Raw genomic sequence first — 24,684 nt, 5'->3', positions numbered from 1 at the left:
TTAAGCTGAGGTATGAAAATGGAAAGTGGTTGAGTTGGCATCCTATTGAAATGGATTTGAGAGAAAACATGCTTGTCACAGTTCGATTTATAATGAAACGGTAGAAAGCGTGTGAAGGTCAAGCTCTGCGTTCTTTTCCTACATTTTCATCAAAATTCTGCATCCACTTACTCTCCTTAAAGAATATATACATATATATATATATATATATCACATACCTTAAACAAAGTTGTGCCTATTGTTGCCGCCAATGAACATCTTATCTCCTGGTAGTGATCAAGGGAACTGAGAGGTTATAGCATTCTTCTCACCATTGTGGATTTCATGAGCAATCAAGAGAATATGCAATGTTTTCTTTATATTAGCGTGTGTGATGTCGTGTGACTCGCATAGCAAGTTAACAAACGAAGCAAATTTTTTTTGAACATTGCAGATTTGCTTACTTTATATGCAGGCAATCATTTGATTCGTTAACCTCTCTAGAGGAAGATGCCCTGGAGAAATTGACGATGATACGCCTTAACCCAAGTTTGATGGTGAAAGTTGGAGCAATGGACTCTCAAATTTAGAAACCTTCTTGGTAAGTAGCAACTCAACCGTGGAAGTGCGTCATGTACATTATCGCACATAGCAGGATTTCACAGTCGCTAAGGGGTCCATTCATTGTTTCTCTTAATATATAGTATTTGTTTTTCTGATTCGTATGCAGCCACACTTTGTTGCTGCATTGCAGCAAGTGCTCGCGTGGGGTTTCATTTTTCTCTACCACATACGTTTTAGGCCAGAGCACTGCGTCGTTAGCTGCCGATGGCGGCTGATTTGGCGGCTGCAGCTGTGGAAGTGGAGAGTAATTCCACTCTATCTTTGGCGGGACTGTAGCAAAAGAAGAAGGATTATTCTGCGTTTGGTCCAATATTATGTGAGACGAGAGGCCAAAAAATGTTGCACATAGACTTGCATGATATCAAGAGTTGCTATAGTTTGAAGACTCCCCTGGACATTATTTTGGATGTTTTAATTAATACAAGCTAGATAGTCATAACTTGTAGTTTGTTGGTGTGTGGTACTCTTTTTTCTTCAACTGGGTTGAAATCTCCCACAAGATTTTGATGAGGCGAATCTTTGACACCCTAAAAAACTTTAATCTTAGTAATAGTCATAACTTGTAATGATTACTTTTAAGTTTGCTCATGAACCATAGTGTGCTTTGTTCTGTAATGACTACCTTTAAGTTCATTTTATGTTGGGTGGTTAATACGAAGTCTTCCTACAGGAGCCAATTAATTTCAGATCGAAGGAAACAAGGATCTGATGGAGACGTTGCTCAATGAACACCTGCTCCTTGCCACTCTCCACACTCTCTGGATCTCTTATGTATGGAATTTGAAATCTTTGGACGAAAAGGGACTTGAGCACCTCACTTCTCTTCAACAGCTACAAATTTTGAGCTGCAAGAGTCTTCAATTCTTGCCGAAAGAGGGTTTGCCGGCATATCTTTCTTATCTCAGCATCTGGGGTTGTCCTTCCTGAAGAAGATGTATCGGAAAAAGAAGGGAAAAGATTGGAGAAACATATCTCGTATTCCTTGCATAAGGATAGATGATGAAATCACCATATGAGCCTTCATTTCACTCTAACTCTCAACTCTCAAGACAAAGCTTGGTACGTATTTAGTACCACTTATCTGTAGCTATGTTAAATTGATTGTCCTCAAATTTTCCAACAGAATTGAATGTCTTCAAAGTTAATTTGACACTTATCTGTATTTAGCACCACTTAACTGTGTTTGGATGAATGCCAGTACATTGCGTTACCATACAAGGAGGCTGACAAGGAGGCTGGTTGTTCCGCTACAGATTTCACCAGAAGGATAAATATAGATTCTCGGTTTAACACTGATGATTTGTAAATTGTAATTTACCTTCCTTTTCTTTTGCTTTTTTCATTTTGCCTTGTCTACTGTTTGTACCATACTTGACCAATCCCGAAACTACCGAGCACCGGCCAACGCTATACTGTCAAGGACCCAGAAGAGTTCCCCTCCGACCAGGAGGCCAATCACTACTCGACACGTGTCAAGATTAGAAGCCAATCAGAGCGCAGCACGTGTCGACATCAAGAACCAATCATAACATGACACATGTCAATGTGACAAAGCTACAAGTTTTTCTATAAATAGGGGTCATTCCCCCACAATATTGCCTAATGCCATTTTGTGTTAAATCATTCACAAGAACTCACTAAATTGAGAGCTTGATCCTTTGTACTTGTGTAAGCCCTTCACTACTAATAAGAACTCCTCTACTCCGTGGACGTAGCCAATCTGGGTGAACCACGTACATCCTGTGTTTGCTTCTCTGTCTCTATTCATTTACGTACTTATCCTCACTAGTGACCGAAGCAACCAAGCGAAGGTCACAAAACCTGACACTTTCTGTTGTACCAAAGTCTTCGCTGATTTTGTGCATCAACATTTGGCGCCGTCTGTGGGAAACGACACTTATTCCTACTCTCTTCAGCTGTGTCAAGCTGGTTTCTATCATTCGTACACTTTCTTTTGATCAGGCATCCCTCTCCAACATGGGAAGCGAAGGAAGCCACAGCACACAGAATGACACCCCCCTTGCACATAGTGCGAAACAACGAAAGAAGGAAGGAAAACGAGTTCTTCTTCAAGCTAAAGTCGATGAGTTGGAAGCTCAGAACAACAAGATAGCAATGAGGAATGAGGTCCTCCAGGAGCAATATGAGAAGCTCTTCGAGACACTCCACGAAGCTAGGCAAGCTCAGACACGCGAGCTTGTTGCCCCCGTGGAAGTCAACCATCAACTGGGTGCCCTCCAACATGGAGGGTCACATGCATTCGACATAGATATCCCTGATAGGGAACAGATTACCCCTCGACTTGATAATCAACATGAGGCTTCTCTTAACCCAGTTGCTTCGACCCGAACCATGAGAAGTGGAGGGAGACACCTCTTTGCTGAAGGGGCAGAAGGATCGAAAGCCGTCTTTCGCGATTGTCGGGATTTCCTGAAGCAACGTCGAGAGAATTCCATCCATATAAGCTCAAAGATTAATGACCCAAGGATTTCTGAGAGACTCGGTCCCCTGCCACGGCCCAAGCCGGCCACCAATTTGGGGAAGGGGCAACAAGTCATAGAGAGACATGAGGGTACAGGGGACTCAGAGGTGTTCCGACAGACATACCCTGGAAGCCAGTACAGCGAGTCCAGGGAAAAATCACATGCCCTTGATCAAACCTTCCTAATTCCAAGAGGAGATGGAGATTTACGAAAGAAAGCTCCAGTGGCACATAACTCCGCTCAGGACCCCCTTGTCCTACAACTTCTTGAGGAAGTAAACAAGTTGAAGGCTGAACGTCAGGCTGAAATATCTGACTGGAACCAACCCAGGCCTGGCCCTCTTACAAGGAGGATCCTCAACACCCCCCTTCAAGCAAAGACAAAGCAGAAGCTTGGCTTGCAACTTTATACTGGAAAAGAGGACCCGATTGAGCACCTTAACCTCTTTGAGTCCACCATGGCATACCGGATGCACACCGACGAAGAGCGATGTCTTCTCTTCCCCTCCACCCTCTCTGGCGGAGCTCTAAATTGGTATTGTCGTCTTACACCTGAGACGGTAGACTCATTTGAGGAATTGAGGAAACTATTTGTTTCCCAACACATTTTCCAAACCGATCGCTTGCACTCTGCAGATGACCTGTACACTATCCGCCAGAAGCCAGACGAGTCATTACGTATGTATGCTGGCCGCTTCAGCCATGAATACTCCCGGTGTGCCGAGGCAGACGACAAGACTGCCCTCAAAGCCTTCACGGCAGGCCTACGTGATTGTTTCTTTAAATACATGATCAATGCCAATACTTGGAAGACTTACTCTGAGGTGATGGCGCAGGCTTATAACCATGCCTCCGCCGAGGCAAAGACATATCAGGAGAAACCCCCTACAACCATCCTTTATCAACAAGTGGGAGGTGGAAGCCAGACTCACCTAAATGAGAAGACCTCGACTTTCCAAACAGCAGTGGCACCTCCCCATGCCTTGCATAATGCTTCGCCGAATCAACAGACATATCAATTTCAAGGCAAGAGGAAGGATTTCCATCCTCACCACTCTCATTTCAGTAAAAAGAGTAAGGGACACTATCCCGATAACCAAGGGTATCGCCACAATAACGCTCGCCCTCAGGCAGTCAATGCAGTGGGTCAAACCCGCGTCAAGATACCCCCTACCCCAAGGTATGAGACATACACGCCCTTGAATGCCACATGCGCGGCCATTTACCCCAGTATAGCTCACCTGATACCAAAGGCAAAGCCGAGACACCCAGATTACACGCCCCCGAATAACGCGGGCATGTTTTGTTGCTACCATGAGCATAACGGCCATGATAGCGAGAAATGTATCATCCTCCGTGATCGTATTGAAGCTTTGGCACGAGAAGGAAAAATTGATCAATTCCTCCTTCACCCTCAAAGGGATAACCGTAACCAACGCCAGGTGAATGTCATATATTCCATAAGCGGCGGCACACCCATATCTGAATCTTCCAATAGGGCCATGAAAAACAGTGAACGAATTCTGAGGCCTGGTCACCAAGTGTTTCACGTGGAAGACATCAGGGGAGGGAAGTATCAAAAGCCTAACTGGGATCCGATATGTTTCTACCCTGAGGAAGAAAGAGGCATCATCTACCCTCATAACGACCCATTGATCGTGGAGGCTCACATAGCCAACTTTGATGTTCGACGAATCCTCGTAGACACAGGGGCTTCGGTCAATATCATGTTTGCCGAAGCTTTCAGGGCACTCAGTGTAGCTGAACACTTGCTCGATCGCTCGATTTCTCATCTGATAAGCTTCTCCGGTGATATCGTGCAACCCTTAGGGAGCATACATTTACCCTTTACTATTGGTACAGGCCCTTACACGGCTACCATTACCACTAACTTCCTAGTGGTTGACTGCCCAACGGCATACAATGTCATCTTTGGGCGCACAGGCATCAATGATCTCAAGGCTATGGTATCCACGCATATGCTGTTGATGAAATTTCCAACCCCCCATGGCAACGGCTACATCAGAGGAGATCAGCTTAGTGCACGATCATGTTACAACACTTCAGTTAAGCAACAACACTTGCCCGGACCCAAGGAAACCCTGTCTGTACATGACCAAGTCACAAAGACCAGCCTAGATGAAGCGAACTTGGATCTTCCTGATAGCAACAATCAACCCGATGATCCTCGAGATAACTCTTTCACCCAGCAAGCCCAACCTGCTGAAGAGTTGGAGAAGGTACCTATCTCAAGAGATTATCCAGATCGCATGGTGAAGATTGGCACCACATTGTCACCACCCCTTCGGTTAGCATTGATATCTTTTTTGAAAGAGAACACTGAAGTCTTCGCCTGGTCATACGAGGACATGCCAGGCATCTCTCCCGATGTCATCTGTCATCGTTTGAGTATTGACCCCAAGATCAAGCCGGTGAGACAGAAGCGAAGATCTTATGACGCTGAACGATACGAGGCAATGAAAGCAGAAGTTGAAAAACTCAAAGGCATAGGCTTTGTCCGCGAAGTCAATTACCCGACATGGGTAGCAAATGTGGTCCTTGTTAAGAAAAATCCGACCAAAGAAAGTCTTTTGCTTCAAAAGGTCTTGTGGAGAATGTGTGTTGACTACACCGACCTAAACAAAGGGTGTCCGAAAGATAGCTTCCCTCTTCCTCTTATTGACAGACTTATAGACTCTACGGCCGGGTGTGAACTCCTGAGCTTCATGGATACTTACTCAGGATACAACCAAATCCTCATGAACCCTTCGGATCAAGAACACACAGCCTTCACTACCGACAGAGGACTATACTGCTACAAAGTCATGCCTTTCGGCCTAAAGAATGCAGGAGCGACTTATCAGAGACTAGTCAACTCAATGTTCGCCGAGCAGATTGGGAAGAGCATGGAAGTTTACGTTGATGATATGTTAGTCAAGAGCAAACATGCTGACCAACACATCACCAACCTATATGAAACTTTCACTATTTTGAAGAGGTATCGAATGAGGTTAAACCCCAACAAATGTGCCTTCGGCGTAGGCTCTGGCAAATTCTTAGGTTTCATGATTAGCCAACGAGGCATTGAAGCTAATCCCGAGAAGATCAAAGCAATCCTCGACATGAAGGAACCGGTAACTTCAAAGGACATCCAGAGCCTTACTGGCAAGGTGGCAGCCTTAACCAGGTTCATTTCTAAGGCCACAGACAAATGTGCTCCCTTTTTTAAAGCACTTAAGGGAAGTAGGAAGTACATTACATGGACTGATGAATGTGCCGAGGCATTCAAAAACCTCAAGGAGTACATGAGTAAAGCCCCTCTACTCTCCAAGCCCGAGGTAGGAGACATTCTCATTATCTACCTATCGGTATCAGCTTCAGCCGTAAGTTCCGTTCTCATTCGAAAGGATGGGAATATTGAGCGACCTGTCTACTACGCTAGCAAAGCCTTACAAGATGCGGAGACACGGTACTCTAACATTGAGAAATTGGCTCTGGCATTGGTCATGTCTGCTCGAAAACTCCGCCCTTACTTCCAAGCGCACTCCATCATCGTGCTTACCAATTATCCTCTTCGACAGATACTCCAAAGTCCTGACACTTCAGGGCGAATGATCAAATGGGCAATAGCGTTGGGTGAGTTTGACATCTCCTACCAACCAAAGCCAGCTGAGAAGGGCCAAGCAGTAGCAGATTTCATCGCCGACTTCACATATCCTGTTGACATTGCTTCTACACCTGAAGCAGTAGCTTCATTACCATCGGAAGCTCAGAAAGTAGAATCAACGACCTCAGCATGGAGTCTGTATGTTGATGGCTCATCCAACCAACAGGGCTGTGGAGCGGGACTAGTCTTGACTACGCCCGACAAAGTAGCAATGGAGTATGCTCTTCGTTTCAAATTCAAGGCATCAAACAATGAGGCCGAGTATGAAGCCCTTCTAGCAGGATTACGTTTGGCCAAACACCTCGGGGTTAAACAAATTGATATTTTCAGTGACTCCCAATTAGTGGTCAACCAGGTTACCAACAACTTTGATGCTAAGGACAGCTCCATGGCAGCATATCTTGCGCAAACACAACTTTTGCTCAAGCACTTCCACTACCAGATCACCCAAGTTCCTCGAGCGGCAAACAGTCATGCAGACGCCCTGGCTCGCCTCGCCTCAGCTGTGGAAGACAAGATTGGAAGAAAAATTCATGTCGAACTGTTGGCAACACCAAGCACCATGGCCGCAGAAGTATGCAACTTACAACGGGGGGATAGTTGGATCACCCCGATCTATAATTTCCTTGCTCATGGCACCCTCCCAAATGATAAAGTCCAGGCTAAGCAAATTCGATACAAGTCTACCCGCTACCTGATCATCAATGATGAACTCTATAAGCGAGGTTTTAGCCTGCCATACTTAAGGTGTCTTACGCCTGCCGAGGCGGAAATCGTCCTTCGGGAAATACATGAGGGAGTCTGTGGAGATCATGCTGGATCTCGGTCCCTAGCACACAAGACTTTTCGCCAAGGATATTATTGGCCAACACTCCATCAGGATGCCATCAAAGTATCCCGCTCATGTGACAAATGTCAACGATATGCAACTATTCCTCATTCCCCTCCAGAGCCTCTTACTCCTATGATCAGCCCTTGGCCCTTCGCCCAGTGGGGACTTGATTTGATCGGCCCAATGCCGGCAGGGAAGGGCAAAGTCTGTTACGCAGTCGTTGCAGTGGACTACTTCACAAAGTGGGCCGAAGTAGAACCCTTGGCAACCATTACTGAGGCAAAGATAGAAGACTTCGTGTGGAAGAACATCCTTTGTAGATTCGGCATTCCCAATGCGATAGTCACTGACAATGGGCGACAGTTTGACAACAAGAAGTTCAGGTTGTTCTGCTCTAAGTTCAACATCAACTTATGCTTTGCCTCTCCAGCTCATCCCCAGTCTAATGGACAAGTTGAGGCCATCAACAAAATAATCAAGCGCACTTTGAAAACCAGCTTGGACAAAGCTAAAGGCTGTTGGCCAGAATTTGTACCCCAAGTTCTTTGGTCATATCGCACTTCATATCGGACTTCAACAGGAGAAACTCCATTCTCACTTGCCTTTGGCACAGAGGCGGTTGTCCCTGTTGAGCTCGAGCAAGCAACATTCCGAGTCCAGAACTACATTCAAAGTGAAAATGACAAACAACTCACCCTCAACTTGGATTTAGTCGAGGAACACAGAAACCAAGCTCACTTGAGGAATGTCGCCTACAAGCAGCGCATCTCCAACTATTATGACTCTAGGGTCAAGCCTCGTTCTTTCAAAATAGGAGACTGGGTCTTAAAGAAAAGATTACTCTGCGACAGAGTCCCGAGTGAAGGCACACTTAGTCCAAACTGGGATGGACCGTATGAAGTCATTGGCATCAGTCGCCCTGGCTCTTACACACTTAGAAGCTCCGATGGCAAGACCCTTGGCCATCCATGGAACGCTGATCACTTGAAGTACTACTACAAATAGACTCACGATGTACAAGTGTTGAGCTATAGCCGTTCGGCATCCTATGTAATGAAGGCCATTTGGCAATGAATTCAATAAAGAGGTAATTTAGCCAACTCAGCCCTCACTCTTTTACATTCATAGCAAGCGATGCCGGAACCCTTCTCAATCAGAAAGCAATCCGTCTTCCACAGTCACTACAAAACAAGCAAATGAAGACCGTGTCAAGCGCCAAAAAAAAAAAAAAAAAAAAAAAAAAAAAAAAAAAAAAAAACAACTTCATCCAAAAAGCTTCACCCGAAAAGCTTCACCTCCAAAGCTTCACCCACAAAGCTTCACCTAAAAAGCTTCACCCAAAAAGCTTCACCATCAAAGCTTCACCTAAAAAGCTTCACCCAAAAAGCTTCACCTAAAAAGCTTCACCCACAAAGCTTCACCATCAAAGCTTCACCTAAAAAAGCTTCACCCAAAAAGCTTCACCTGAAAAGCTTCACCTAAAAAGCTTCATCCAAAAAGCTTCACCCGAAAAGCTTCACCTAAAAAGCTTCACCCACAAAGCTTCACCTAAAAAGCTTCACCCAACAAGCTTCACCCGAAAAGCTTCACCTCCAAAGCTTCACCCACAAAGCTTCAACACCAAAGTTTCACCTACAAAGCTTCAACACAAAACCTTGCTCCAAATAAACAAATTTTGTTCACAAAACCCAAGATGCCCTTGAACTTGTACAAAAACACTTGGGTAAACATAAACATTTTTTGTTTTACACCCACAAGGGCCCAAAATTTTCCTTCTTATTTATTCACTTATATATGTTCCCAAACATATTATAATAGATCCAACAACAAGCCAAAGTCCCAAATTTCATAATGGACAAAAGTACAAGCAATTCATCAATAATGAAGGTGCTACAAAAATTGGAATCTGCCCCAAAATAGAAATCCAACCCAAGAGACTTTTTCTCTCTCTCCCTCTTCCGCCTCCTTTCATCTATCAAATTTCTGCAACCTCTGCTCTTCTCCAATGGAGCTGAATTTTGGACACCCTATAGTTCTTGAGCATATGAACAACTTTCAAGAAGGAACCATTTCTGTTTGAGCGACGGAAATTAAAGTGTTGAAGCTCCAAACATGATAGTCGGCTTCTTGCAGATTTCGAAGCTGTTGTGATGTTTCGAAGATCTGGAAATATTTAACCGTTAGTTCATCCTGAATATTTGATATGTTATGAAAGAGTCGATGAGGAACAACTTCAATGAAGAAAGCATACCGATCTGAACAAGAGAAAATGGAGTTTCGAAGCTCACAACAAATCTGACGGGTTGACAGACAAATAATAACCAGTCATTCATCATACCTGAATTTCTTGAGTTATACAGCTCCGAGGGATCTCAAATTTGGATATGTTGTAGTTCACAAGCTGAGGAACAACTTCAATGAAGAAAGCATACCGATCTGAACAAGAGAAAATGGAGTTTCGAAGCTCACAACAAATCTGACGGGTTGACAGAAAAATAATAACCAGTCATTCATCATACCTGAGTTTCTTGAGTTATACAGCTCCGAGGGATCTCAAATTTGGATATGTTGTAGTTCACAAGCTGAGGAACAACTTCAATGAAGAAAGCATACCGATCTGAACAAGAGAAAATGGAGTTTCGAAGCTCACAACAAATCTGACGGGTTGACAGAAAAATAATAACCAGTCATTCATCATACCTGAGTTTCTTGAGTTATACAGCTCCGAGGGATCTCAAATTTGGATATGTTGTAGTTCACAAGCTGAGGAACAACTTCAATGAAGAAAGCATGCTGATCTGAGCAAGAGAAAATAGAGTTTCAAAGCTCACAACAAATCTGACGGGTTGACAGACAAATGATAAACAGTCACTCATCATACCTGGATTTCTGGAGTTGTACTGCTCCGATGGCTCTCCAATTTGGATATGTTGTAGTTAAGGAATTAACGAACAACTTTCATGAAGACAACTTTGTGATTCGACCTACAGATGATGGTGTTATGTTGAAAAACAATTCCGGTTGTTAGGGGAAATGAAAAACAATTCCACCAAAGAAACATCATTATGATGTTTCATCATTATGGTGTTTTCATCATTATGATGCTTTCATCATTGTGATGCTTCCATCATTGTGATGCTTCCATTATGATGTTAATGCACCAACGGTTACACCTTCTGCAATTCCACTTATTCGGGCCTAGCAACCTTCATCAACAAAATCTATGAAGAAAAAGTCCGGGGCTACCACTTAGAAAACAAAAGAATGAAGTTTTGGTACTTACGACATGGACTATTAGCAAGACACCTCATTCGTCAACTCCCTCGACTAGAGACTTGGGGGACTCCCACCATATGCTACTACGCCTTGGTACTCAAAAGTTCGTGACTACTCAGTGACTTGGATTTTTCAAGTCTCCAACCGAGAAGTTTTCCTCACTCGGGAAATTAAGGGAACACTACCTCAAACTACATGCTTCACTCACAAAGCTTCAACAATACAGGTTTCAACAAAAGCAAAAATTCAAAGAACTTTATGAAGAAGGCTTTGGTGTATTTAACACAATATGTTGAAATGAAGCAAAGCTTATTTATTAATATTTTCGATAAGCCACAAATATGTACATATACATGAGTCAAAATAAACAAACAAAAGGGAGCCTTCACAAAGGTTGCTTAGGGGAAGTCTCAGCAGTCGGTAGAGCCCCAGAAAGAGAAAGCACCGGAGGGTGGTTATCCGGAGCCTCAGTACTTGACAAAACCCCAGAATGAGGAGGCATTGGAGGTTCATCATTTGAAGCTTCATTACCAGGTACAGCCCCAGAGGACGAAGGCAATAAATGCCTTTGGAACAAACCCACAAACCGCTGATGATCAAGTAAAACCTTACCATCAGATTCCTTCATCTGGTCAAGCTTCCTCTTCATGTTTGTAGCATAGTCATGGGCGAGCCGGTGCAACTGCTTATTCTCATGCTTGAGCCCTCTAATCTCCTGTTTGAGACTCATCACTTCAGCAGCCAATGATTCAACTTGGCGGGTTCTAGCAAATAGGCGTTGGGCCATATTAGACACAGAACCTGCACACTGAACACTAAGAGCCAGAGAGTCCTTAACAGCCAACTCATCAGACCGTTTGGAAAGTAGTCTGTTATCTTTGGGAGTGAGAAGGTTCCTGGCCACCACTACAGCGGTCATATCATTCTTCATCACAGAATCCCCAACGGTAAGAGGACCAGTAGGGGATATGAAGGATGGGCGCCATATGTTGTCTGGAGAAGGCGTGGCTGTCTCTTCTCCAAGGTTCAAGTCAAAACGACGGTCGGAGGGTCCAGACATTTTCAAATGTGTTGAAGAAGGAAGAGGTCAGACAAATCAAGATCTTAGAAGTGCAAGAAATGAGCTTCTACTGGTAGAGATTCAAGTGTGCTGTGGAACTTAATGCCAGCCTCTATAAAAATCTGCACTCGACGGAGCTTCAGAAATCGAAGAGGCGTTTGCTTTCTCAAAAGCTGGGCTGCTCAGAGACCACGAGGGCCGATCTCAGAAATCGAAGAAGCACCTGCTTTTGCAGCCTCGTCAGCACCTGTCACATGCACAATCAGCTTTGCGGAAATTACGGGCAATCTGTCGAAGATTTCTGGTGAAGTAGAAAGCACGTGAATCTTACTGATCAATCACCGCTCTCCATATGCACCATCAACTCCTCGGGTACCACATATAACTTTGTCAAAGATCTCTGACAAAGTTTAGGCACGAGAATTTCGAAGTGCCAGCTACCCTACTATTACCCATAAGGGTAAAGGAACAGCACCACTGCTTGACAACTGGAAAGTCCCTATGTGTGTCGACCTCCGTGTTTTGTGGCAAGACAGGTTGGCAAGAACGACCAACCTTTACTCACATTCGAGAAAAGACTCCCAACATAATTACTTTCTCAAAAACCGGAGTAGCACCGCTTTCCGAATCTCGAGAGTCAGATCCTCGACGGGATTGCTTGTTCGAAAACCGAAGAGGCACAACTCTCAGAACTTCGAGAGCCAGATTTCCTTAGATAAAGCTTGTCTGTAATCTCCACACGTAATATCAGCTTTCCAGATACCACATACCACTTTTTCAAAGTGCTCTGACAAAATTAAAACACGTGAAGCTGGCAGCTCCCACTACATTGCTGTGACCAAGAAGGGTAAAGGAATAGCATTACTACTTGTTATTGGGAAATCCCTATATACATTGACCTCCCTCCTCAACGGACAGGCAAACCTGCAAAAATGCTCAACCCTTTCTCACATTCGAAAAGGCACCCTCAACATAACCTCTCGAAATACTCAGCTTTATTTCCCCCCGATAATACCTCAGCAAATAAGCCACACCAAGAACAAGAGTATCTCATATCATCAGGGTCGAAAGCAAGAGTATCCCATATCATGCTTTCTCCCTGTCTTTGTCTTTGTCCTTGTCCACACCTGCAGGACAAGGAGAAAGAGAGCAGTCAGTCGGAACCTGAAATCAAACCTCCAATTTGGAACTGACTGCCTGGAGCCTTTGCCTGGTTGCTTACTTAGCATTGCTCTCGAGTACTCATCCTCAACTGCTGTCAAGGTCACGAATTCCACCGGCAAATACCTCATGACAGTTGATCAGATATTGGCTCTTTACACTGAAGCTGCCAAGCGTGGATGAGTCACTATGAAGGAATGTTCTGAAGGACCATTTAAATGCAAAGGTTGCACACCACTTCTGCCATGCAAAAGATTGAAGCAGAAGGTTCAACGGTGAGCTGAAACAGATCACTACAGCACGACACCTTTCCATACCACATTCATTATTCCGTCAACAGCAAAAGTATCCCATATCATCAAGGTCGAACGTACTCTAGATTTGATGGACTTGTTTTGACCCTCAAATTTTTGAGTCGGCCTTATACTCTGAAGGGCACCAGAAAACCCTCCAGCACAGTTCAAGAATAAGCCTGTGGAAAGTTACTTCTTCAAAAGCAAAAGTATCTCATATCATCTCTTATCCATTTGCTTCTCCTTATCCTGGCAGTTGAATGAGAGACAAGGAGAATGAGAACAATCAACCGGAAGCCGACGTCAAACCTCTGATCCTGGGTTGCTTACTTGGAAGTTTGACTGCTTACCTTGTCTGTCACCTCTTTCGGCAGATCTCCTAGCTCGGCGACTTGGGGGACTCCTACTATAGGGTTTGTATCACACTTGACTAAGCCCGAAACTACAACTAAGCTTCAAGTGAAATTGATACATTACCTTGTGCGTCAACATCAGCTAAGTACACCATTCCCGGATGGAGGAAAGGTACTTCCAGAGAAGGGCAGATGAAGATCAGACCACACTTCGGTACTTAGAAGTTTCGTGATTACTCAAGGGATTGGATCTTGCAAGTCCCCAACCGAGGAGTTTCCCTCACTCGGGAACTTAGGGGAGCACTGTTTGTACCATACTTGACCAATCCCGAAACTACCGAGCACCGGCCAACGCTATACTGTCAAGGACCCAGAAGAGTTCCCCTCCGACCAGGAGGCCAATCACTACTCGACACGTGTCAAGATTAGAAGCCAATCAGAGCGCAGCACGTGTCGACATCAAGAACCAATCATAACATGACACATGTCAATGTGACAAAGCTACAAGTTTTTCTATAAATAGGGGTCATTCCCCCACAATATTGCCTAATGCCATTTTGTGTTAAATCATTCACAAGAACTCACTAAATTGAGAGCTTGATCCTTTGTACTTGTGTAAGCCCTTCACTACTAATAAGAACTCCTCTACTCCGTGGACGTAGCCAATCTGGGTGAACCACGTACATCCTGTGTTTGCTTCTCTGTCTCTATTCATTTACGTACTTATCCTCACTAGTGACCGAAGCAACCAAGCGAAGGTCACAAAACCTGACACTTTCTGTTGTACCAAAGTCTTCGCTGATTTTGTGCATCAACATCTACTATATTAGCATTTATAATATCGAGTATTTTTTAACAGTGGAATCGAGCTGTGCTATGTCTCCCTTCGAGAATTTCAGATCAGGGGACGGAGGATCTGTTGGAGACATTGCTCAAACAACAGCGGCTCTCTTCCACTCACACCGTCTGGACGATCAAGTTTGAAATCTGTGGATCAAAACACCACGCACTCTCGGAATTCCTGCCTGGAGAAGGACCTCAGCTCAGCTATGCATCATCGATTGTCTTGCATTCCTGCCAGAAGAGGATTTCCCGCCATCTATCACCAAAAAGTTTGTTCTTCTCTGAAGAAGAGGTGTGCAAAGAATATGAATTGAAAAGATTGAGGCAATATAGTTCGCATTCGTTGCAACTTTCATTGATGCAAATCAAAGTCGGATCTTTGAACTGTTTATTTTTTAATTTTGTACTTAAAACTTTCAGCAGGGCTGGTTTCGCTCTTTTGAGGTGTTCATCAATGGCGAATGGTTTAATCTGCATGAACCTCCAACTTTCAGCTATTACTTTCAAAGTGGAGATGACCCTCACAATCCAAGTCCTTACAACTTCTCTCATGTAAACATTTGTACTTGTTCTTTTCCATTGTTTTTGGTACAGATATGTGGTGGAGATAGTTTCTAATCATTTCATTGTGTTTCGCTCAAGTTTTGCATTTAAACATATCACATTGAATTATTCGTTACACAGGATTTATGAAAAAACGTTAAGATGATCCACACTAAATTTAGCTAAATTATGGATATGAAAACAAAGATTCGAACCACATTGCTCTAGCCACCCAAGTCTGCGGCTTTTAAGTTTAAATTTTGTAACCTAGCCTAATGTGGACTTACCTATACTAGTTGGTGTAGCAAATGTGTGTGTGTGTGTATATATATATATATTTATCTTATTAAAAAGGAGACTAGCTAATGGCTTAGCCATGTCCACCCATTCAGGGGTTAGAAAGACTCACAGAGGCGTTTCTGCCTCTTCCGACCGCTTTCGGTTGGAGACGGTTTTTCGTGACATGGCTAAAACGAGTCCTATGGCCCTTTAGCCATCGGTTGGAGATGAAGGCAAATATGGTCATGTACTGTTCATTAAAATATTAATATCTTGGAGGGCCATAGGGCTAAAACGAGCCATCTGGCCAGCCCTTGGTTGGAGATGGCCTGTCCAGAGGGCCAAAAATAGCCCGAAATCCGTCTCCAACCAAGGGCTAAGTTTTTTGTGATAGGGCTAAAATGAGCCATCCGGGCCTTTGGCCCTCAGTTGGAGATTGATGCAAATATGACCTTGTACAATTCATTAAAATATTAATATCTTGGAAAGCCAGAGGGCTAAAATGAGCCTACTGGCCAGCCTTCGGTTGGAGATGACCTTAATATCTTTGAGGGTCAGATGGCTAAAACGAGCCATCTGACCAGCCCTCGGTTGGAGATAGCCTAACTTGCTGTTTGTGTACTTTCTTTTCTATATTTTCAGTTGGCCATTTTGGCTGACTGTTTGCCTTTGCCTTCGGCTCACTTGGAACTTATGAAAATTGAAAAGTGATGGTAAGCTACTCCATTATAATTTATTGTGCTTTGACTTGGAGCACAACAGCTATTTTGTTCAAGCACACCAGCTTTTACTTCAAGCACAACTGTCATAACTTATTAACAAACATTATATATAAAAAAAAGGACCCATGAACTTGTAGGAACCGGTTCGTTGAAACGAGCCAGGTTAAGTCTGGTTTCATTTCTCAACTAACAAGACCCGCCCTACCCTGCAACATTTCATTTACAAATGGGTCCGGTCCGTCTGCTTCAATTTTGAGTCTAGCCTACCCCATATCCACACTTAACTTATCCCGCATTTGCATATTTACAATCTTCTTTATTTACTCTAAACTAGCCTCTTTGCATGCACGTTAGGCATTTTTTTAATCACAAGCGCTACCCGCCCCTAAAATGTGTTGCGTTAGTTATTTATCATTGTTAACAATCGGTACATGGATTAGAGGCCTTTAATCAAGTGTGCTAACAATGGTACATTGATTAGAGATCTTTAATCAGGCGTGCTACGCGTGACTTACAAATTTATAATTACATGTGCTTGGCGCAATTTACAAATTTTTATTTTATTTTGATATCTTCATTTACAAATATACCTTTTCTACTTACAAAATTGAAATATGAATTAAAAAAATGACTAATACCAAACAATTTAGTATAGATGTGCCAAGAGATCAACAAATATAAGCGAATATGTGAAGTCTGGATTCCAATGTGTGCATAAATTATCAAGATTGAAGACCATAAAGTTTACTAACATCTGTGTCACATTTCGACCTATTTGTTCTCACTTTATGCTTCAAATTTCCGTTGTTTGAAGATTTAATTGTGGTTTTTTTTCCGTGGGCAACCAAATGGAGAACTGGAAGTTACGATTCGGGAAACGAACCCATTGATTGTCCTTGATGTTGAATTCGTAGAAGGTGAAGTGGGCAGTCGTAATCAGAACCTCTTTGATGAAGGAATCATTTCTCTGCAGCACCATAAGATTGACCATCTTGGTGCTCTATTTTACCTAGAGATAAAAGGCAACGATTCCGTTTTTGTACTTATTCTTTTCCATTGCTTTTGTTACAGATTTGCATTTAAGCATATCACATCTACTTATTTATGAAATGGATTTTTTAACAAAATATAAGATAATTTATAATAAACTCATCTAAATTACAGAGATAAGAATAGTGATTCAAATTTATAGGGATGGAATTTTTTCTTGAAAATCCCAAACCGTCCCTAATCCTTCCCAAATTTTGACCGAAAATTTCCCGAAATATTCGGTACCCGAAACCGAAATGTTTCGGTTTGGGATTCAGCCTCATCTTTGAAACTGTTCAGTCATTCCGAACCGAACCAAATATTATATATATAAATATATATATTTTTAATTTATAATTAGAAATTACTTGCACCGTAAGATTGGTTAAGATTAAATCCTAACGACCATTGTAAGTTAGGTCCCTCTCTCTCTCTCAATCGCTCACTCACTCTCTCTCGAAGAACAAAGGTCAAACAGCGCTCCAGCGCTCCTCCCGTCCTCCGTCAAGCCCGTCCAGTTTGAACGCCGCTCCTTCGTTCACTTCAACGGCGCTTATCCGGCCACACACACAGACGCAAGAAGATGCGAATCCGACACGAATCGAGACCCAAAATCCAGGTAAGCTGGGTTTTTCTTTAGGGTTTAGGGTCAAATTTCATGTTGATTAACTTGATTTCTGAGCATTTTGTCGAATGTGTGAGGGTTTGAGGACTGTGGGTTTCGGATTAGGATGGGTGCAAGTTTTTGGGAGGGTTTCAGGTTGGATGGGTTCCGGTTTAGGGTGGGTGCAGTGCAGGACCTGCAGGTCTTTGGGAGGGTGGGTGCACGAATTTGTGGAATAAAATTATAGGGGATGGGGAAATAGGACCTGCACGAATTATAGGGGGATGGATTGGCTGCAATTGCCAAGCACGGAGAGAAGTGTTGTTTTGGATTATAGGGGGATTGGTGGTAGGGGTGGGTTCACATAACCGAAAACCGAAAAAAACCGAAAACCAAACCGAACCGAGGCCGAAAAAACCGAACCGAAACTGCCAAACCGAACCGAATCGAATATGGCTGGTTCGGTTTCGATTTTTGAGGTCCAGAAACCGAACCGGACCGAACCAAACCGAAAAAAAATTATATATATATAAATACTAAAAAATATGTTAGCATCAGGGCTCGAACCCCTGACCTATAGGTTGGGTTTAGGTGCTGTCAGCCAACTTGACTGTAGGCTTTCTATTGTTATAATTGTACCAGTATATTATTTATAGGTTTCTTATATTGAATGCTTTATAAAATTTCTTAAGCTTAAAACCCTAGCCGTCAGTGTCCCATTCCCATTTCATTTTCAGATCTCAAAGTCTCTCTCTCCCCGCCGCGGCTTCCTCTCTGCTTCCTCAGTCTCTCTCTCTCTCCCTCTCCTTCCTCTCTTCCTCCAAATCACTCTCTCTAGTCTTCTCTTGTCCTCCTCGTGGATTCTTTCTTCCAAACAATGATTTTCCCTCGCCCCTTTCGAGACCCGACGAAAAGAGGAATTGTAAGAGCTTGCGACGATCACTGCGATATCGCTGCAGCAAAGGTTGTGTGTTTTATCTATTTTTCAGTTTATGGGTTTTTAATTTTATGGTTACCCATTTGAAATTTATGTAATTTAAGGTGGAAAAGTTTGTATTTTTCTCTGAATATGTTTTGGAATTTTCTAGATCTATTGTGGACTTGACTATGAATTTGAATATGGGCACTGGGCATGTGATATTGAAGTTCGATTATGGCATTTAGACGAACCCATTTGCTTTTTTTTTTTTTTGATCTGCATCAGTTAATTTGTTGAATTATTTCATGATTTTGCAAATTTTAAAGTTTTAGAATTTCGAATCCTGTACATTTCCTTGAAGTATATGTGTTTCTGTATTTGCTTGATCATAAGTAGTTGAAATGCTTGAATATATTCAGGATTTTGAGGTTCTCAATTCTCTGATATATGAGAATTGGGAGGTTGATAGGTAAGCTCCTTCCATTATTTACATCATTTTTTGAAAAAAAAAAAAAAAACCGAAAAAACCGAAACCCGAACCGGAAAAAACCGAAACCGAAAAAAACCGAACCGAAAAAAAACCGAAAAAAAATAACCGAACCGAACTGAATCGAAATTTCGGTTCGGTTTCGATTTTGGCAAAAAAACCGAACCGTTTTAAACCGAACCCAGCCCTAATTGGTGGGCTTCAATGGTTGAGTTACAGTAAGCTAATTTTGTTTAGAATATATAACATAGCAGTATTGTTTTGGATTGTGTCTGAATAATGATGTAGTTACTAGTTAGGCCTGAAATTTAGTTTGGCTCGTCCAGGTCTGTAAATTCCCATCCACACTTCGATTTTCCATGCCCTCTGTTTGATTGGAATGCAGATTTTACTGTATTTCTGCAATTGCGAATTATTTTTGCTAGAATTTCTGGTTCATTACTTTTAATTATTGATAATTATTAATTACAGCTGATTCCCATGGGTTCAAATCCTGATGAATGTGTTTTCTGATTGAGTAATCTCCTTGTTGCTGAAACTTTAATCGGTTTATAATTTCAGAGGTTAGAACACCTTGCAGGATTCCCATGGGTTCAAATCCTGATGAATGTGTTTTCTGATTCCCAGGTGTGCAATTTCCTCTCTACCTCTCGTATTCCTTTTAATTACAATGGCATGAATGGTAGGATAGAGGAGTTATTTCAGAGGTTAGAACACCTTGCACAACAGCGAAATCGCCTTGGTCTTAGAGAAGGTATTGGGCGCAAGGTTTCACAAAGAACTCCCACAACTTATGTAGTTGAGGAAGGATTATGTCCCTATGGTAGGGATAAAGATAGAGAAAAGTTAAAAACACTATCTGACAATGAAAGTAGCAGTAATTTTTCTGTAGTCCCTATAGTCGGTATTTTTCCCTCTTAGGAGAGAGCAATGCTTCTTTCCTTGCTTTGAAATTCGCCTATTTTTCCCTCTTCCACTTCACACGGACTTGTATCATGAGGTTTGACTGCGTTCAGTTCATCAGTATATTCACCCCTTCAAACACAATCTTATACATTATAAAAGACCAAATGAAAGTAGACAAACAATTTGATGAGAACAATTAAACAGAAAATCTCTAAGACAGTAAGTAAAACCAAGTTTTCTGTCTTTAGTTTTCTTTCATTACGTTTTTTTATATCCATTTTCTAACATGCCATTACATAATTTGATTGTGTGCTCATCTCTTTTTAATTGTATTATTTTATCAAGCAAAGAAAACCACATTTATGGTAAGGACTTTATGCAGAGCAGGCGGGAGCCACCAATATTTTGGTGGTTCAGCCAGATGCCTTAATTGTTGCTGGATATTCAAGAGTTACAGCATATTCCGGCTAAAGTAATATTTCTTTATCTTTAACAACCGAATTGATTATTATTTGACTATTTTTATAGTATATGTAGTATATTAATTGGTTCTAATTTATGTATACAGTTAGACCCGAAGAAAAGAAAGTTAAATGCATTTCTAAGAATCCTCCAACACGAGCAACATGGTGTCATGATCAATATGAATGTATTCAAACCTCCTGATACAAGTCCTTGTGAAGTGGAAGAGGGAAAAATAGGCGAATTTCCAAGCAAGGAAAGAAGCATTGCTCTCACCTAATGGACTCTAATATCTTCCTTGTGAATATATGTCCTAACATATAATGCGCATCACATTGATCATGACACCATGTTGCTCGTGTTGGAGGATTCTTAGAAATGCGTTTAACTTTCTTTTCTTCGGGTCAAACTGTATATATAAATTAGAACCAATTAATATACTGCATATACTATAAACATAGTCAAGTAATAATCAATTTGTTAGTTAAAGATAAAGAAATATTACTTTCACCATAAAATGCTGTAACTCTTGAATCTTCAGCAACAATTAAGGCATTTGACAGAACCACCAAAATATTGGTGGTTCCCCGCCCGCTCTGCATAAAGTCCTTACCATAAATGTGGTTTTTTTTACCTGATACAATAATACAATTAAAAAGAGATGAGCACATAATCAGATTATGTAATGGCATGTTAGAAAATGTATATAAAAAAAAGTAATGAAAGAAAACGTGATCAAATAAATGTGGTTTTCAGATGAGCACATAAATGTAGTTTTCAGTTTCCCAACTTCAAATACTTGATCAAAATTAGTCCTTTGGCCACGAAGAGAGAAAAATGAATGATAATTATATTTTGATTGTGAGTTGAGTTCCAATAACAACACCCAGTTATTATTGTAGGGAAAAGTAGATATCCAATTCTAATAATTTACCATATGATGGATGTCTTCAAAATTAATCCATATCTTGTTCTACATGAGTCTCTCATGCTCGTTTGAAAGCAAATATCTAGTAAAACAAATGTCTATGAAAGAAAATCTCTCATGCTCGATCGATTTCGACTAATTGGGGCTACCGCCTAGATGGGTAAATTTTCAAGAATTCAGATGTCTATGAAAGCATAAGCTTTTAATTTGAGTTGTAATTATTTAATTCTCATTTGCATGTTTCATTTTATTGGGGGATCTACTCGATTTCTCTCTACAGTGGAATTGAAAATTGGGATTTTGATGCGGTTTTGTTATTTTTGTGGTTAATTTAAAGGTATTATCTAATTAGATTTTCGATGAAATTTATTAATCTCATGTTAATCAATTGCTATTAGGGTTTTGTGATTGATTTAATTTTATTAGGGAGGTTGCATGGCGTTAAGATTGTCTTCTAGATTTGAAGAATTCAAATTTGCAAGTTGGTTTGTGGCAATTTGCAGTCACCATGATTTGGTTTAAAGGACAATCATCTGGTAACTTGCTGTTTGTGTACTTTCTTTTCTATATTTTCAGTTGGGCATTTTGGCTGACTGTTAGCCTTTTGCCTTCGGCTCACTTGGAACTTATGAAAATTGAAAAGTGATGGTAGGCTACTCCACTATAATTTATTGTGCTTTTACTTGTAGCACAACAGCTATTTTGTTCAAGCACACCCAGCTTATACTTTAAGCACAACAGTCATAGTTTATTAACAAAAAATTTATATAAAAAAAAGACCCGTGGACCTGTAGGAACAGGTTCATTTCAAACGAGTCAAGTTAAGTCCGGTTTCATTTCTCAGCTAACAAGACCTGCACTGTCCCGTCACATTTCAGTTACAAACAGGTCCGGTCCGTCTGCTTCAATTTTGAGTCTGGCCTGGCCGTATCCAACCCTAGTTTATCCCACATTTGCGTATGTACAGTCTTCTTTATTTACTCTAAACTAGCTTCTCTGCATGCGCGTAAGGTTTTTTAATCACAGGCGTTGCCCACCCCTAAAATATGTTGCATTAGTTGTTTATCATTGTTAACAATTGGTACATGGATTAGAGGCATTTAATCATGCGTGCTAACAATGGGACATGGATTAAAGGCCTTTAATCAGGCATGCTACGTGTGACTTGCAAATTTATAATTACATGCGCTTGACACTATTTACAAATGTTTATTTTATTTTTGATATTTTCATTTCCTAAGATACTCTTGCTACTTACAAAATTGAAATATGAATCAAACAAACCGACTAACACCAAACAATTTAGTATAGATGTGCCAAGAGATCAACAAAAACAAGTGAAGTATGAAGTATGGATTCCAATGTGCACATAAATTATCGAGATTGAAGACCATAAAAGTTTGCTAACATCAATGTCGCATTTCCGTTGTTTGTAGATTTAATTGTGGGATTTTTTTTTTTGGGCTGGGCAACCAAACGGATGCTTCAAATATAGTTTCTTTCTCTAAGCATGCTCTAGTTTTTTCCTCCACTTTCTCTCCTTTGCCTGGTTTTACCATCATGTCCTTACATTTTTACTTTTATATAACCTGTAATAAAAGGGGCAATTTTGAAATATTAAATGTTTCACCTGATTTTCCTTTTGACTTTATATATGTAGAAGATGCAGATAACAGAAATTCTTTCCAAAAGCAATATTAATAATGCGATCCACTTTAGGAATTTGTTATTAGCAAAAGAAAGTCATCGTGCACTCAATCCATCCTTGATAACTTTGTTACACGAATGCATAATGATTTTTTTAGAGTGTCAATAACAATTCTTCTGCAATATTTCAGATCTCTTCTTACCTTTGTTTTATTTATGAATAAATTGTAGCAATGATCTCTTAACTTTAACTTTAACTTAATTGGAGCAATGATCCCTCAACTACAAATCCATTATCATTGGTCTCTCAACTCATTAAAATGTGCAGTTATGGTTCATCAACTAAAAATTCCTTAACTTTAATCAAATTGGAGAAATAATCCCTTAACTTTAATCCAATTAGAGCATTGGTCCATCAACTTTAACCAATTTGATTAAAGTTAAAAGAACTATTGCTACTATTTACTCTTTATTTATTTATTTGTACAATGATAATGAGAATTGGTGATTTTAGCTAAACCACAAAATAAATCAGCGATAAATTAGTATTGGGGAGGAGGTTATATTATCTAGGCTCAATACTCTCGTGCTAGATTTTGTGGAGTATATATGTTTTCGAGACCTTTGCTTCCATAAACATCTGTACTTATTCTTTTCCATTGTTTTTGTTACAGATTTGCATTTAAACATATCGCATCTACTTATTTATGAAGTGGGTTTTTTAATAAACGATAAGATAATTTATATTTAACTCATATAAATTATAGAGATAAAAATGGAGGTTCAAATTTAGATGTAAAAGAGGAAGAACACTGTTAATCTAAATTAAGGAGCGATAAATGTATACTTTTGTATAATTATGTGGCATCAAATTCGATAATTTGACAATATAAGTATGGAGCTCGAGTGTGTTCTTAATTAGTTTTGTTCAAAAACATGTTAACTTTGACTCAAAATTGGTTAACGCAAGAAAATATAGGCAAAGCAGAATGGTCCAATGAATGTTGAATGTATAGGCAAACCAAATCGTAAACACGAATGGTCCCATAAATGTTGAAAATATAGGCAAAGCAAGAAAAAGCAAGAAACTTTTCAAGTTTTTTTTATTTTTTTTTATTTTCATAGCACATGATAATGAGTGTTGTAGAAAATAAGTGGTTGAGATTAAAAGTATAAAATGTAAATAATAATAGTGGTTGAGATTAAAAGTATAAAATGTAAATAATAATTGTAGAAATTCAACCCAACATTGAGGTCCCGCCGGAAACTTTTACTTTATTTTTCACACGAAGATGTTCCCCTTGGAATTAGAACCAGAGTAGAAAAAATGACAAGATGGTGACAAGAGGATGGTGGGAACATGTGATCATATCATATGGAAAAATGTTGAGATCCAAATGTATTGCGTGATTCTTTTTACTGTGTTTTTCCAAACTCCACCAATTACTACTTTATGTTTGCCGTGTGTGGTCGGAGCATATGGGGCAGATCCTTCTGACTAACACATGTGGATCGTTAGATATTTATCTAACGGTTACAAGTAAGAGTCATTTTAAAATTATAATAATTATAACCGTTATACCAAGTG

The 24,684-nt window shown here is 40.8% G+C and overlaps 2 protein-coding genes and 1 long non-coding RNA gene across 4 annotated transcripts in view; all 3 read left to right on the top strand.

The window, feature by feature from the left end:
* The window catches only part of LOC126616312 (uncharacterized), a 38,314-nt gene extending 14,122 nt beyond the window's left edge, over nt 1-24,192 (top strand). The window contains exon 2 of the long non-coding RNA XR_007621097.1: nt 24,019-24,192. This is a non-coding gene — a long non-coding RNA (uncharacterized LOC126616312). The remainder of the gene's footprint in view (nt 1-24,018) is intronic.
* LOC126616300 (uncharacterized) lies at nt 1,560-15,191 on the top strand. The gene is made up of 4 exons (XM_050284344.1): nt 1,560-1,662; nt 1,802-1,912; nt 14,587-14,862; nt 14,994-15,191. Exons 2-4 carry the CDS (start codon nt 1,899-1,901, stop codon nt 15,124-15,126), a joined length of 423 nt encoding a protein of 140 aa, XP_050140301.1. The 5' UTR covers nt 1,560-1,662; nt 1,802-1,898; the 3' UTR covers nt 15,127-15,191.
* On the top strand, nt 18,469-22,116 carry LOC126616299 (putative disease resistance RPP13-like protein 1). Of its 2 annotated transcripts, XM_050284343.1 has the most exons (3): nt 18,469-18,711; nt 19,715-19,780; nt 21,876-22,116. In XM_050284343.1, the coding sequence occupies exons 1-3, from the start codon at nt 18,625-18,627 to the stop codon at nt 21,969-21,971; spliced, it is 249 nt and encodes an 82-aa protein (XP_050140300.1). In that variant the 5' UTR covers nt 18,469-18,624; the 3' UTR covers nt 21,972-22,116. The 2 variants fall into 2 exon arrangements, with proteins under 2 accessions (XP_050140300.1, XP_050140299.1); XM_050284342.1 differs by having other exon boundaries at nt 19,715-22,116.
* Nucleotides 24,193-24,684: the final 492 nt, after the last annotated feature.

Source organism: Malus sylvestris, chromosome 3, assembly GCF_916048215.2.
Source record: "Malus sylvestris chromosome 3, drMalSylv7.2, whole genome shotgun sequence".
NCBI classification, from domain to species: Eukaryota; Viridiplantae; Streptophyta; class Magnoliopsida; order Rosales; family Rosaceae; genus Malus; species Malus sylvestris.
Note: the sequence above shows the minus strand (reverse complement) of the source record. Positions and strands in the feature narration are given on the sequence as shown.